The sequence below is a fragment of the Mobula hypostoma genome, chromosome 5 (genome assembly GCF_963921235.1).
Source record: "Mobula hypostoma chromosome 5, sMobHyp1.1, whole genome shotgun sequence".
NCBI classification, from domain to species: domain Eukaryota; kingdom Metazoa; phylum Chordata; class Chondrichthyes; order Myliobatiformes; family Myliobatidae; genus Mobula; species Mobula hypostoma.
In genome coordinates, this window is record NC_086101.1 from 158575281 (window position 1) to 158588820 (window position 13540).

The 13540-nt window shown below is 41.0% G+C and overlaps 1 protein-coding gene across 1 annotated transcript in view; it reads right to left on the minus strand.

Annotated features, from left to right (window-relative positions):
* mrps27 (mitochondrial ribosomal protein S27) overlaps positions 1-13540 on the minus strand; it is a 113820-nt gene that overhangs the window by 91721 nt on the left and 8559 nt on the right. Inside the window, exon 3 of the mRNA XM_063049219.1 lies at positions 927-997. Coding sequence (XP_062905289.1) covers positions 927-997 — 71 coding nt within the window. The remainder of the gene's footprint in view (positions 1-926; positions 998-13540) is intronic.

Sequence of the window (13540 nt, forward strand, 5' to 3'; positions counted from 1 at the left end):
TGGTGGAAGGGAAGCCCCTTTCTTTAAAAAAGGAGGACATCTCCCTCGTCCTGGAATGAAAATCCTGAGAGCAGATGCGGCGGAGACAGAGGAATTGCGAGAAGGGGGTGGCACTTTTGCAAGAGACAGGGTGAGAAGAGTAATAGTCCAGATAGCTGTGAGAGTCAGTAGGCTTATAGTAGACATCAGTGGATAAGCTGTCTCCAGAGACAGAGACAGAAAGATCTAGAAAGGGTCCTGGATTATGTCTCAACTAACCTTGAAGGACTGGTGCCAAACTACAAAAGTTTGCCAGTTGATGAGTTCTGGGGGAAGCTGTTCAAAGTAAAATCTGTGAGCACAGGGCAGTTGAGATTCAAACAGCTCTGCCAGTTGATGAAGCTGCTTTTGGTGCTGCCAAATTCTAATTGTGATGTTGAAAGGGCATTCAGCATGGTGTCTCACAAAACACTTGTGAATCTGATGTCTTGCAAAATTAACAAATTCATCGACACAGACTGCTCTGAGGTTGAGACTTCCGGTTGAGACCTCCCTGAAATGAGTTATTGCAGGGTGGGATGTCTGTATTATATGTGGCCTGGAAATTGTGCTTTTTTCATGACTACACGTAACCAGTCAAAATATTAGGTAGCTTCAATGTATTATTCTCTCTATTTTACCACCATTACAAATGCTGTAAATATTACAAAATTTTCTGCAGATATTTCACCCTGGAAGCATTCACTACTAAAAGATCCATAAATAGTATAGTTCTGCACGTGTTATGACTACAGATTCCAGTCTTTCAACTAGCTCACATATTTAAATCAGAACACTTGAACTGCAATCAGAGATCATTTTAGAATAAATCTCTACTAGCTCCCTTTACCTTAGAGGTATTACACAGAAACATTAATAATACATGGATGCTGCTTTTATTGTCTTACCCGTGCTATAGTTAAGGAGCTGACAGGAAGTTTCTTTTCGTAAGTCATGTCCATTTGTGCAGCTAATTCCGCTGAGTAAGAAGAAACAATATTTAATTTTTTTTTATTAGATACTCCTAACCACAGTGAAACAGAATATTTTTTTCTCGAAATAAACTGGTGTGTTAGTCTGTTGTTTTCTGGAAGGGACTGAGTTGCAGTTTTTGCACATAATTACTTGCAAAATATTTATTAAATCCACTGTAAGCTATTGAAAAGCCCAGCCTAAACACTTAAATTATTTAAGAGATGATTTCACTGTTGTTTAAAGGATTTTTAAAACCTACATGGGAGACAGAGTCCTTGACCTTTCTTTCTGCTCAATCCTATTTGCTTCTAATGAGCTAACCATTGAAAAAAGCTCATCAGTTCTTGTCAGTCAATGTATTCAGTCACCGAGTATTCTATTAAGATTATAAAACACTGCTTTCAAAACATTATCTGTTCTACCTAATATTCATGTTGTACAACCCTCAAAGGATGATGAGTAAATTTCAACACAATCCTGAATACATTCAATGCATCAACCTTTTCACAAAAATCTTTCAGACACTGCTGTTTTATTTTGTTGCAATCAAGTTTCAAAATTAAAATGCACATGTACTGTATGCAAGTAAATCGTGAGGACTTAAAAAATCAACTACTACTTTCCAGATTAGACTAGAAATTTTGACTGTAAAGGGCATATTTCTTTTATAATTATTATAATTATAAAAAGGAATCTGCAATATGAATCAGCTCTGCAGCACATTTTGGCACATAGCAATAACCTGTGGAATATTTATTTTAAAATAATCAAAACTGAAATGCATTAAAAATTCCTCTGGGTCTGAGAGGAAATGTACACTGCCACCTGCTGTTGTAGTCAAATACCTTAAACTTCTGAACACAGACAATCCCCATGATACAGGGTGGTGTTTGTCATAATGCTGTGTCATTGGTGCACGTATCAAGAAATGTGAATTGTGTGAATCAAACAAAACTGTGTTCGCTTACATTTTCATGCAAATTCTGTAACAACAAATTTTATTCTGTTTCTTAGCAGTTTATGAACTCAAGGGCAATTTTCTGTTACACAAGCAACCTTAATGGACTTATTTGCTAATAATCCATTGAAAACCATTAAAATTATTAAATTTATCCACACGTTTCAAAGAATTGATTTCAAAATTATAACTCAGCAGCATTAATTTATTGCAAATTACTGTGCACATTTTAAGAATGAGTAGCAAAATTATGAACAATTGATGACTGGCTTTCAAGGGGATTCTAAATGACCCAAATATTCAGTTTTCCTTTTCTCCTGAAACAGTGAGCCAGTTTCAATCTGATAATTTTCAGGATTAGAATCAGAATCAGGTTTAATATCACCAGCATTATGTCGTGAAATTTGTTACCTTAGCAGCAGTAGTAGAATGCAATACATTATAATATAGAAAAAAAAGTTAATTACAGTAACTAAACATGCATATTAAATAGTTAAATTAAAAATAATGCAAAAACAGAAAAAAACAAAAAAAGTGAGGTAGTGTTCAAGGGTTCAAAGTCCATTTAGGAATCAGATAACAGAGGGGAAGAAGCTGTTCTTGAATCATTGAGTGGGTGCCTTCAGGCTTCTGTACCTCCTTCCTGACAATAACAATGAGAAGCGAGCATGACCTGAGTGATAGGGTTCCTTAATAATGGATGCTGCCTTTCTGAAGCACTGCTCCTTGAAGGTGTCTTAAGATACCCAAGATGTAGCTGACTAACTTAACAACTTTCTGTAGCTTCTTTCGATCCTGTGCAGTAGCCCCTCCACCCCCCACCCCCCTACTGTACCAGACAGTGATGCAGCCTGCCAGAAGACTCTCCACGGTACATCTGGAGAAGTTTTCTAGTGTCTTAGATGACAAATCAAATCTCCTCAAACGTCTAATGAAATATAGCCACTGTCTTGCCTTCTTTATAGCTGCATTGATATGTTGGGACCAGGTTAGATCCTCAGAGCTCTTGATACCCAGGAACTTGAAATTATTCTCTCTCTCCACTTCTGATCCCCCTATGAGGATTCATAGTTCCCTCATCTTACCCTTCTTAAAGTCCACTATCAGCTTTTTTTAGTTGTAGTGTTGCAAATTTTGTTATATCTACGTGTATTTTTTAGCTTTTATATATCAAATCTTTAAGTGTAGTTTTAATCAGTTGACGATCTTTGTATTTAAAGTTCTAATATAAAACATCTGTCAAGGAATCTTTTACCTCTGTAAAATACTTTCATAATTTTATCTCCTACCCAAGATCCACAAACCTGGCTGTCCTGGCCGACCTATTGTCTCAGCTTGCTCCTGCCCCACCGATACCTCCTACCCAAGATCCACAAACCTGGCTATCCTGGCCGACCTATTGTCTCAGCTTGCTTCTGCCCCACCGAACTTGTTTCTGCATACCTCGACACGGTTTTATCACCCCTTGTTCAATCCCTTCCGACCTATGTTCGTGACACTTCTCACGCTCTTAAACTTTTCGATGATTTTAAGTTTCCTGGCCCCCACCGCTTTATTTTCACCATGGATGTCCAGTCCTTATAGACTTCCATCCCCCATCAGGAAGGTCTCAAAGCTCTACGCTTCTTTTTGGATTCCAGACCTAGTCAGTTCCCCTCTACCACCACTCTGCTCCGTCTAGCAGAATTAGTCCTTACTCTTAATAATTTCTCCTTTGGCTCCTCCCACTTCCTCCAAACTAAAGGTGTAGCTATGGGCACCTGTATGGGTCCTAGCTATGCCTGCCTTTTTGTTGGCTTTGTGGAACAATCTATGTTCCGTGCCTATTCTGGTATCCGTCCCCCACTTTTCCTTCGCTACATCGACGACTGCATTGGCGCTGCTTCCTGCACGCATGCAGGGCTCGTTGACTTTATTAACTTTGCCTACAACTTTCACCCTGCCCTCAAGTTTACCTGGTCCATTTCCGACACCTCCCTCCCCTTTCTAGATCTTTCTGTCTCTGTCTCTGGAGACAGTTTATCCACTGATGTCTACTATAAGCCTACTGACTCTCACAGCTATCTGGACTATTACTCTTCTCACCTTGTCTCTTGCAAAGACGCCATCCCCTTCTCGCAATTCCTCCGTCTCCGCCGCATCTGCTCTCAGGATGAGGCTTTTCATTCTAGGACGAGGGAGATGTCTTCCTTTTTTAAAGAAAGGGGCTTCCCTTCCTCCACTATCAACTCTGCTCTTAAACGCATCTCCCCCATTTCACACACATCTGCTCTCACTCCATCCTCCCGCCACCCAACTAGGAATAGGGTTCTCCTGGTCCTCACCTACCACCCCACCAGCCTCCGGGTCCAACATAATATTCTCCGTAACTTCCGCCACCTCCAACGGGATCCCACCACTAAGCACATCTTTCCCTGCCCCCCCCTCTGCATTCCGCAGGGATCGCTCCCTACGCAACTCCCTTGTCCATTCGTCCCTCCCATCCCTCCCCACTGATCTCCCTCCTGGCACTTATCCTTGTAAGCAGAACAAGTGCTACACATGCCCTTACACTTCCTCCCTTACCACCATTCAGGGCCCCAAACAGTCCTTCCAGGTGAGGCAACACTTCACCTGTGAGTCGACTGGGGTGATATACTGCGTCCGGTGCTCCCGATGTGGCCTTTTATATATTGGCGAGACCCGACGCAGACTGGGAGACCGCTTTGCTGAACATCTACGCTCTGTTCGCCAGAGAAAGCAGGATCTCCCAGTGGCCACACATTTTAATTCCACATCCCATTCCCATTCTGACATGTCTATCCACGGCCTCCTCTACTGTAAAGATGAAGCCACACTCAGGTTGGAGGAACAACACCTTATATTCCGTCTGGGTAGCCTCCAACCTGATGGCATGAACATCGACTTCTCTAACTTCCGCTAAGGCCCCACCTCCCCCTCGTACCCCATCTGTTACTTATTTTTATGCACACATTCTTTCTCTCACTCTCCTTTTTCTCCCTCTGTCCCTCTGAATATACCTCTTGCCTATCCTCTGGGTCCACCCCCCCCCCCGTCTTTCTTCCCGGACCTCCTGTCCCATGATCCTTTCGTATCCCCTTTTGCCTATCACCTGTCCAGCTCTTGGCTCTATCCCTCCCTCTCCTGTCTTCTCCTATCATTTTGGATCTCCCCCTCCCCCTCCAACTTTCAAATCCCTTACTCACTCTTCCTTCAGTTAGTCCTGACGAAGGGTCTCGGCCTGAAACGTCGACTGCACCTCTTCCTACAGATGCTGCCTGGCCTGCTGCGTTCACCAGCAACTTTGATGTGTGTTGCTTTTTTTTCATAATTTTATCTCTAGCTTTGGGTTGAACTTGCTAATGAGAACTGAATGGGGAAAAAGATCCAATTTCCAGAGTTTCATAGCAGGTCAGTGCAACCTGATCAATGAACAAAACATTCCAAAATCCAAAACAAAAAGTTTTAGCATAAAGTCTAAAGACTTTAGAAACATTATCAACATTAAGGGCAAATTATATTTCAACCAATGAACTTTCATGATGTGCAACGCCTGGATTCACCTGTAATTAAGGAGAAAACACAATAAAGGAAAGTATGAGGGAGCAAGAAAAGGAAATAACACCCATACAGACCATTTGGGCTAACTCAATATAAGTGCAAGATTCAATAACTGCAGGGGTTCCCAATCTTTTTTGGTGTCATGGACCCCTTGCATTAAATGAGGGGTCTGTGGATCTCAGGATGGGAACCCCTGCTTCAGGGTCATACAGCATTAAAACAGATCCTTTAGGCAACCTTGTTGATGCCAACCATCAAGAACCCATGTATACCAATCCAGTTCACCAGCAGTAGATCTGCAATCTTTGAACCTGGTGATTTGTGCTTATCCAGATACATTTTAATTGTCTTGAGAGTACCTGTTTCTTTTGAGAGTACCTATCTCCACCACGTTCTGTGACTTTCATTTTCACCTATCCTTTGCATGAAAAAAAATTGTTCCTCCTCGATGTCTCACTTTAAAATATGGGGAAAAGATGTTTAAAGATTTATGGTTTCCTCCCTAACTATGCCCTTCAGAAATCCAAGCATTGGATTTTTTTTTTTTGTCCAACAGTTCAAGTCAATAAGGATGGTACTTCCAACAGTATGGGCTCTATGGGTTGGAGAAAAACTGTAAAGTTCCCTATCACTGTATACTTCTAGATTTCTATATGAAGAATAACAGTTTAAAATTACTTTTCACTGACTATGTAAAGGGGATAAATGTGGAAATTAAACATCAAACTACAGAACCTGCAAACTACACTGAGAGTTATTATAAAAAAATTAATTGGTAACAAGGTTACCAACCAAATAACTTCTAAATAGAAGAAATTTAAGTAAAACTAATGCATCGTAAAGTATAACAAACTATATTGACAAGAACTTCATAAAAATTACTTCTTTGGTCCAGCAATCTAATCTGAAAAGGCATTGTACTTGTGGGTGGACAACACCGTGGAACACCTTTCATATTAACCTGAGAATTCTTGATTGACTCAAGATTAACGCCAATAAGTCTGTGGTTTCTGGAATTAAGAAAAATGAGAAGCAATCTCACTAAAGTACAAAATATTTTTCTTTTTTTTCCAACAATATTTTTATTGGTTTTTTAAATAAAGAGAGCATAGTATAAAGCAGATTTGTGCAGTGCATAACAGATGTATCAAATGTACAATTCACATCTATGAAAGAGATGCACCCACAGTACAATCATGCTTTGATTATCTCCCCACCCCTCCCAGTCCACAACTCCAAGCCATCATTGCATTAGCAAAAAGGGTTAAACAGGACCTTTGTCCTCACAGAGCTACATTGGTATAGAGAAGGTGTATTTTCCTAATACATAGACTTGTATGTTTACAAGTCTGAGTCCACAGAATTTTACCGGAAAATGCTGGAGGTCAGGGATTTATGTGCAGAACACAGGAAGAAAGGATGGACCTTTAGTTTAGCTGGAAAATCTGAAATATTCAAGAAATGGTCCCCACACCTTTTGGAACTTTATGTCCAAGTTGAGAACTGAATAATGGATCTTCTCAAGGAGTTGACTGGACATGACATCCTTCAGCCACTGAGCGTGGGTGTGCGAGGCAGAATCCCTCCACCCGAGCAAGACTGCGCGCCTAGCCAAAAGAGAGGCAAAAGACAGTGTGCTTGGTCGGACTTAGGTGCGTGTCCCCCTCTCCGGAGGTGCCGAAAAGAGCAATCAAAGGGCTAGGTTCCAGATTGTAATTAAGTATTTGGGATAGAGTTTGGAAAACATCTTTCCAGTATTTTTCCAAGCTAGGTCATGTTCAGTACACATGAATAAGGGAAGCCTCACCCCTTTTGCATTTGTCGCAGCAGGGATTAACATCTGGGTAAATGCGAGATAATTTAGTTTTAGACATATTGCCCTGTGTACAACCTTGAACTGTAACAAGCAGTGGCAGGCACATAAAAAGGTTGAGTTAACTAACTTGAGAACTGAATCCCAAATATCATCTGACAGTGAGTCTCAGGCAGTTTAAATTTTGTCAAGTGGAGCTTGCCTCAGAGTCGCTAGCTTGTCGCAAATAGTAGATATTAGATCTTTGCACAATGGATTCATGCAGAGAAACATATCAACGATGTTTGTGTCGGGTGCCTCAGGGAAGTTTGGTATCAGAGGGCTGATAAAATGTCTAATTTGCAAATATCTGAAGAAGTGAGTGTTGGGTAGGTTAAACTTTGCAGACAGTTGTCCAAATGATGCAAAGCAGTTGTCTATAAAAATATCTTTAAAGTGCCTGATGCCCTTTCTGTACCAGTCTTGAAATGTTGGATCATGTACAGAAGGCTGGAAGAGATGATTATATACAAACCCTATTTCCAGAAAAGTTGGAATATTTTCCAAAATGCAATAAAAACAAAAATCTGTGATATGTTAATTCATGTAAACCTTTATTTAACTGACAAAAGTACAAAGAAAAGATTTTCAATAGTTTTACCGACCAACTTAATTGTATTTTATAAAGATACACAAATTTAGAATTTGATGGCTGTAACACACTCAACAAAAGTTGGGACAGAGGCATATTTACAATTGTGTTACATCATCTTTCCTTTTAATAACACTTCTTAATCATTTTGGAACTGAGGATACTAATTGTAGTAGATTTGCAATTGGAAATTTTGTCCATTCTTGCTTGATACAAGACTTCAGCTGCTCAATAGTCCGTGGTCTCCGTTGTCTGATTCTCCTCTTCATGATGCGCCATATATTTTCAATAGGAGATAGATCTGGACTGGCAGCAGGCCAGTCAAGCACACGCACTCTGCACGCTGTTGTAGCCCATGCAGAATGTGGTCTGGCATTGTCCTGCTGAAATAAGCATGGACGTCCCGGGAAGAGACGTCGCCTTGATGGCAACATATGTCTCTCTAAAATCCTAATATACGCCTCAGAGTCAATGGTATCTTCACATACATGCAACTCACCCATGCCGTGGGCACTGATGCACCCCCATACCATCACAGATGCTGGCTTTTGCACCTTTCACTGATAACAATCTGGATGGTCATTTTCATCTTTGGCACGGAGAACTCGACGCTCGTTTTTTCCGAAAACTAGCTGAAATGTAGACTCATCTGACCACAGCACACGGTTCCACAGTCTTTCGGTCCATCTGAGATGAGCTCGGGCCCAGAGAACTCGTCGGCGTTTCTGCATAGAGTTGATGTATGGCTTCCTCCTTGCGTAATACAGTTTCAAGTTGCATTTCTGGATGCAGCGACGGACTGTGTTGAGTGACAATGGTTTTCCAAAGTACTCCCGAGCCCAGGTGGCTATAATTGACACAGTAGCATGATGGTTTCTTGGGCAGTGCTGCCTGAGGGCTCAGAGATCACGCGCATTCAACAGTGGTTTCCGACCTTGCCCTTTACGCACTGAGATGTCTCTGAATTCTCTGAATCTTTTCACAATATTATGTACTGTAGATGTTGAAAGACCTAAATTCTCTGCAATCTTGCGTTGAGAAATGTTCATTTTGAACTGACTAACAATTCTGTCACGAATTTTGGCGCAAAGGGGTGAGCCACGACCCATCCTTGCTTGCAAAGACTGAGCCTTTGATGGACGCTACTTTTATACCCAGTCATGATACCTCACCTGCTACCAATTAGCCTGTTTAATGTGGAGTCTTCCAAACCGGTGTTAGTTGAATATTTTGTGCACGTTTCAATCTTAATTTAACTCTGTCCCAACTTTTGTTGAGTATGTTGCAGTCATCAAATTTTAAATTTGTGTATATTTACAAAATACAATTAAGTTGGTCAGTGAAACTATTGAAAATCTTTTCTTTGTACTTTTGTCAGTTAAATAAAGGTTTACATGAATTAACATATCACAGATTTTTGTTTTTATTGCATTTTGGAAAATATCCCAACTTTTCTGGAAATGGGGTTTGTAGAATAGGACTTGAAAGAGAGAAGGCATGGAGACCACAATGCTTTCTGAACTGAGCCCATACTCTCAGGGTGTGCCTGAGAACAGGATTAGCAGTTGGTTTAGGTGTAAGAAAAGGGAGTGCAGATCCAAGAAGTGCAGAGATGGAGAAATTCCTAATAGAGTTCAGCTCCATTGTCACCCATATTGGGCAGTCAGATTGGTTGTAAAAATGAGACCAAAAGATGAGATAGCATATGTTAGCTGTCCAGTAATATAAGCGGAAATTGGGCTGAGCCATGCCCCTAACACTTCTGGATTTTTGAAGATGGACTTTATTCAGTCGGGGACGCTTGCCCTTCCAAAAGCAGGACAATATGACTGAGTCTAGCGAGTCAAAGAAGGCTTTAGGTATGGATTGAAAAAGGTATAGGAATTTAGGAAGGATGTTCATTTTAACAACATTGATTTGGCCCATCAGGAACATGGACAGGGGTGACCACTGTGCTAAGCTCTGTTTTGTATGATTTAACAAATTAATGAAATTTTCTCCAAAAAGGCACTTATATTTCATTTGTACTGTGACGCCAAGGTAAGTAAATTGGTTATTCGCCACCTTAAAAGGGAGGTCATGGAACTCCGACACTTGTGCTTCTCCATTTATTGGAAAAAGTTCGCTCTTGGGTAAATTAAGTTTGTATCCTAAAAACTGGCTAAATTTGTAAAGGAGTGAGAACATGGGGGTAAGGAGGTGATCGGGTTTAGCAAAAGATTGTCAGCATAAAGGGAGACTTTGTGCTCAACTCCCTCCCTCCAAATCCCTGTCAGATCCGCACAACTGCGGAACGCAATCGCCAGTGGCTCTATGGCCAGATCAAAAAGTAAAGGGCTTAAAGAGCACCCTTGGCGGGTTCTATGTTTAAGGTTGAAAGGTTGGGATTGCTGAGAGTTGGTCAAAACAGAGGCAGTGGGACGCAAATATAACAGTTTAATCCCATGATAAAACTTGGTCCGAAATCAAATTTTTTCTAAAACAGCAAAGAGGTAATTCCATTCCACGCGGTTGAACGCTTTCTCTGCGTCTAAGGAGATGACACATTCAGGGATCCCAAATGAAGGTGAGTATAAAATATTTAATAGACGGCGTATGTCAAAAAAGGGGAGGCAGTTTTTGACAAAGCCAGTTTGGTCTTCAAAAATAATTGAGGGTAGGATGTTCTCCAATCTATGGGTCAGAACTTTGAATAAAATTTTGACACCAACATTTAACAGAGAGATGGGCCTGTATGAGGAGCACTCTGTTGGATCTTTGCCTCTCTTCGCTAGAAGAATGATGCGTGCCTCATTAAATGATACTGGCAGTTTACCTTGTTTAAACGAATCAGATAGAACCAAGGTTAGTTGAGGTAACAGCAGTGAGGAAAATGATTTAAAGAATTCCACAGGGAACCCATCGGGTCCTGGAGATTTACCAGTCTGTTGTAAAGAGATAGCTGAGGATATTTCCTCTAATGATATTGGCTCATTCAGTCTCAATTTGAGATCAGGAGAGAGCGTGGGGATATTTAAGCTATTTTAAAAATTCTCAACCGAAATGTTATCATTTGCGGATTCAAAAGTGTAAAGTCGTGAATAAAAATTCCTGAACGTGTCGTTGATTTCAGAGTGATTCAAGGTGATGCTTCTGTTTTCCATTCGAATTTTTGTGATGTATTGTTTGGCTTTGAGGCCCCTTAATGGGTTGGCTAAAAATTTACCAGATTTGTCACCATGGATATAGACCCCGGCTCTTGCTTTTCAAAAGTTGGCATTCAATTGGGTGAGTGGAAATAAGGTCAAATTTAGTTTGGAGTTCCGCTCGATTTTTGTACAGCTCTGGATTTTTAATTTGAGCATATTGTTGGTCTATTTCTTTAATTTGATTGGCCAGATCTGGTCATTTTTTATGGGTCTTTCTTTTCATATTCGCAGTGTAGGAAATTATTTGACCCCTGAGGTATGCTTTCATAGTGTCCCAAACAACCAGGCTTGAGGTTCAGGTGACATATTGGTATTAAGGAAAAAGATTATCTGGTCCTCCATAAATTTTACAAAATCATTATTTGACAGTAAGGTTGAATTAAAACGCCAATGCTTATTTATTTGAGGAAGGCCAGGAAGAATTATAGACAGGACAACCGGAGTGTGGTCTGATATCACTATGCTCTGATAAACATAGGAACAGACCGATGGAATCAGCTGATTATTGAGTAAAAAGTAGTCAATTCTAGAAAAGGTATGATGGATGTGTGAGAAGAAAGAACATTCTCTCTTATTTGGGTGGAGAAAGCGCCATACATCAGAGGTGCCATAGTTGGAGAGGAAGGACTGAATTAGTGAGGCAGATTTGCTTAGATCTCTGGGAATAGGAGACGATTGATTCAGCACTGGATCTAACCAACAGTTGAAGTCCACACCTAGTATGAGAGAGTATGAACTCAAATCAGGCAGCGCAGAAAAAAAAAGTTCAAAGAAGCCTACATCATCCGAGTTAGGAGCATATACATTAGCCAACACTACCAATGTATTATATAATTTCCCCGAGACAATGACAAAACGACTGCTTGTATCTGAAATTGTGTTGTGGAGCTCAAAGGGTATGTTTTGGTTTATGAGAATTGAAACCCCCCTGGCTTTAGCCTGAAAAGTGGAGTGGACGTGCTGCCCCACCCATCGAGACATTAGACGGGAATTGTCAGAACTGCGAATGTTCTGCTGTATTATTGAATGCAATTGCTGTATTATTGAATGCAATTGCTGTATTAAGCTGTTTGCGATGTGAGAACACCTTCCTTCTTTTAACAGGGTGATTCAGCGCCTTGACATTCCAGCTCACAAAGTTTAACGGACTAACCATTCTCCTTTAAAAAAGATACAGGTTGATAGGCATAAGCGACGTCAAGATTTCCGGTATCAGCTCTGGGGCAAAAATGTAAAACAAAGAGAAACAGGGCAGAAATAAATCCTGTATAACAAGAACTTCTAAGGGTTCTAAAACAGTACCAGCATTGGAGTACCCTCCCCCCACCCCCCAAACCACAACAAGACAGTTGCCAAAAAGCATAGCAGCGAGCTCTTAAGAACCATAATCATCCAACAGTACACCTTCCTGTCACTCGTAGCGTCATCTTCAACTCTGTTATTGTTAGTTAAAGGGAAGAGTAAGCATTTAACACTCCTAAACTGACATTGTGCTTAATGAGAGATAAAACAATTCCCCCAAGGTTTATTAAATATGACTCTGAAAAATGAACCATAAAACAGAAATATAAACTTACATCTGAAAAAAGTAAAAAATAAAAAATAAGCAGACTTTACCCAATGTTCTTCCCACGAAAGGTTGTAGAGTTCATTGAATTGCAGGTAAAAGGAAATACTCTCGAGAGGGAGCAGTCTGAGTGAATAATATTCCACCTGTCGTGGTAGTCAGTACCTAACCCGGCCAAGTAAGACCAGACCTCGCTATTCAAGCACTACTAATGTTACCTGGAAGAGGGTATGGGAGAAAAGTGTAGTGGGGAGGGTGTCGATGCATTTCCGAGCGTAGCCACTTCTTATCACCATGGGGAAGTGTGATGCGGAGCCCTGCAAGGTATACTAGGGAAGGCCTGAGTCCTCAGTTGTATAGCTCCATCATTACTTCTCTGTACTTGGCTCGCAGGGTCAAAACTTCGGGAGAGTAGTCCTTCACAACCCAAATCTGCTGGCCTCGGTATTCCAGCTTCCCTCTCCACCAGGCCTCTCTAACCAAGAGATCTTTAATCTGGTAGTGGTGCAGGCGAAGAATGATCGGATGCAGTCTCTGTCCTGGGGCTGGTTTAGCTGCTAGTGAATGGTGGGCTCTATCAATCTCCAGCAGGAATGACAGCGTCTCCTTCCCGAAGATTTCACAAAGCCAACTGGAAAAAAATTCAGTAGGATGGCCGCCTTCAACAGATTCTGGCAGGCCCAGGATACATAGGTTCTGCCGTCCAAGTCAGTAATTTTAGCCATTAGCTTGATGTTGTTTTCACATTGGGTAAAGCTGGAGCAGATGTTTTCCAGTTCACTGACGCGCTGGCTCAGGTCGTCTTTAGTGAGCTCGAGAGAGGGTAAGC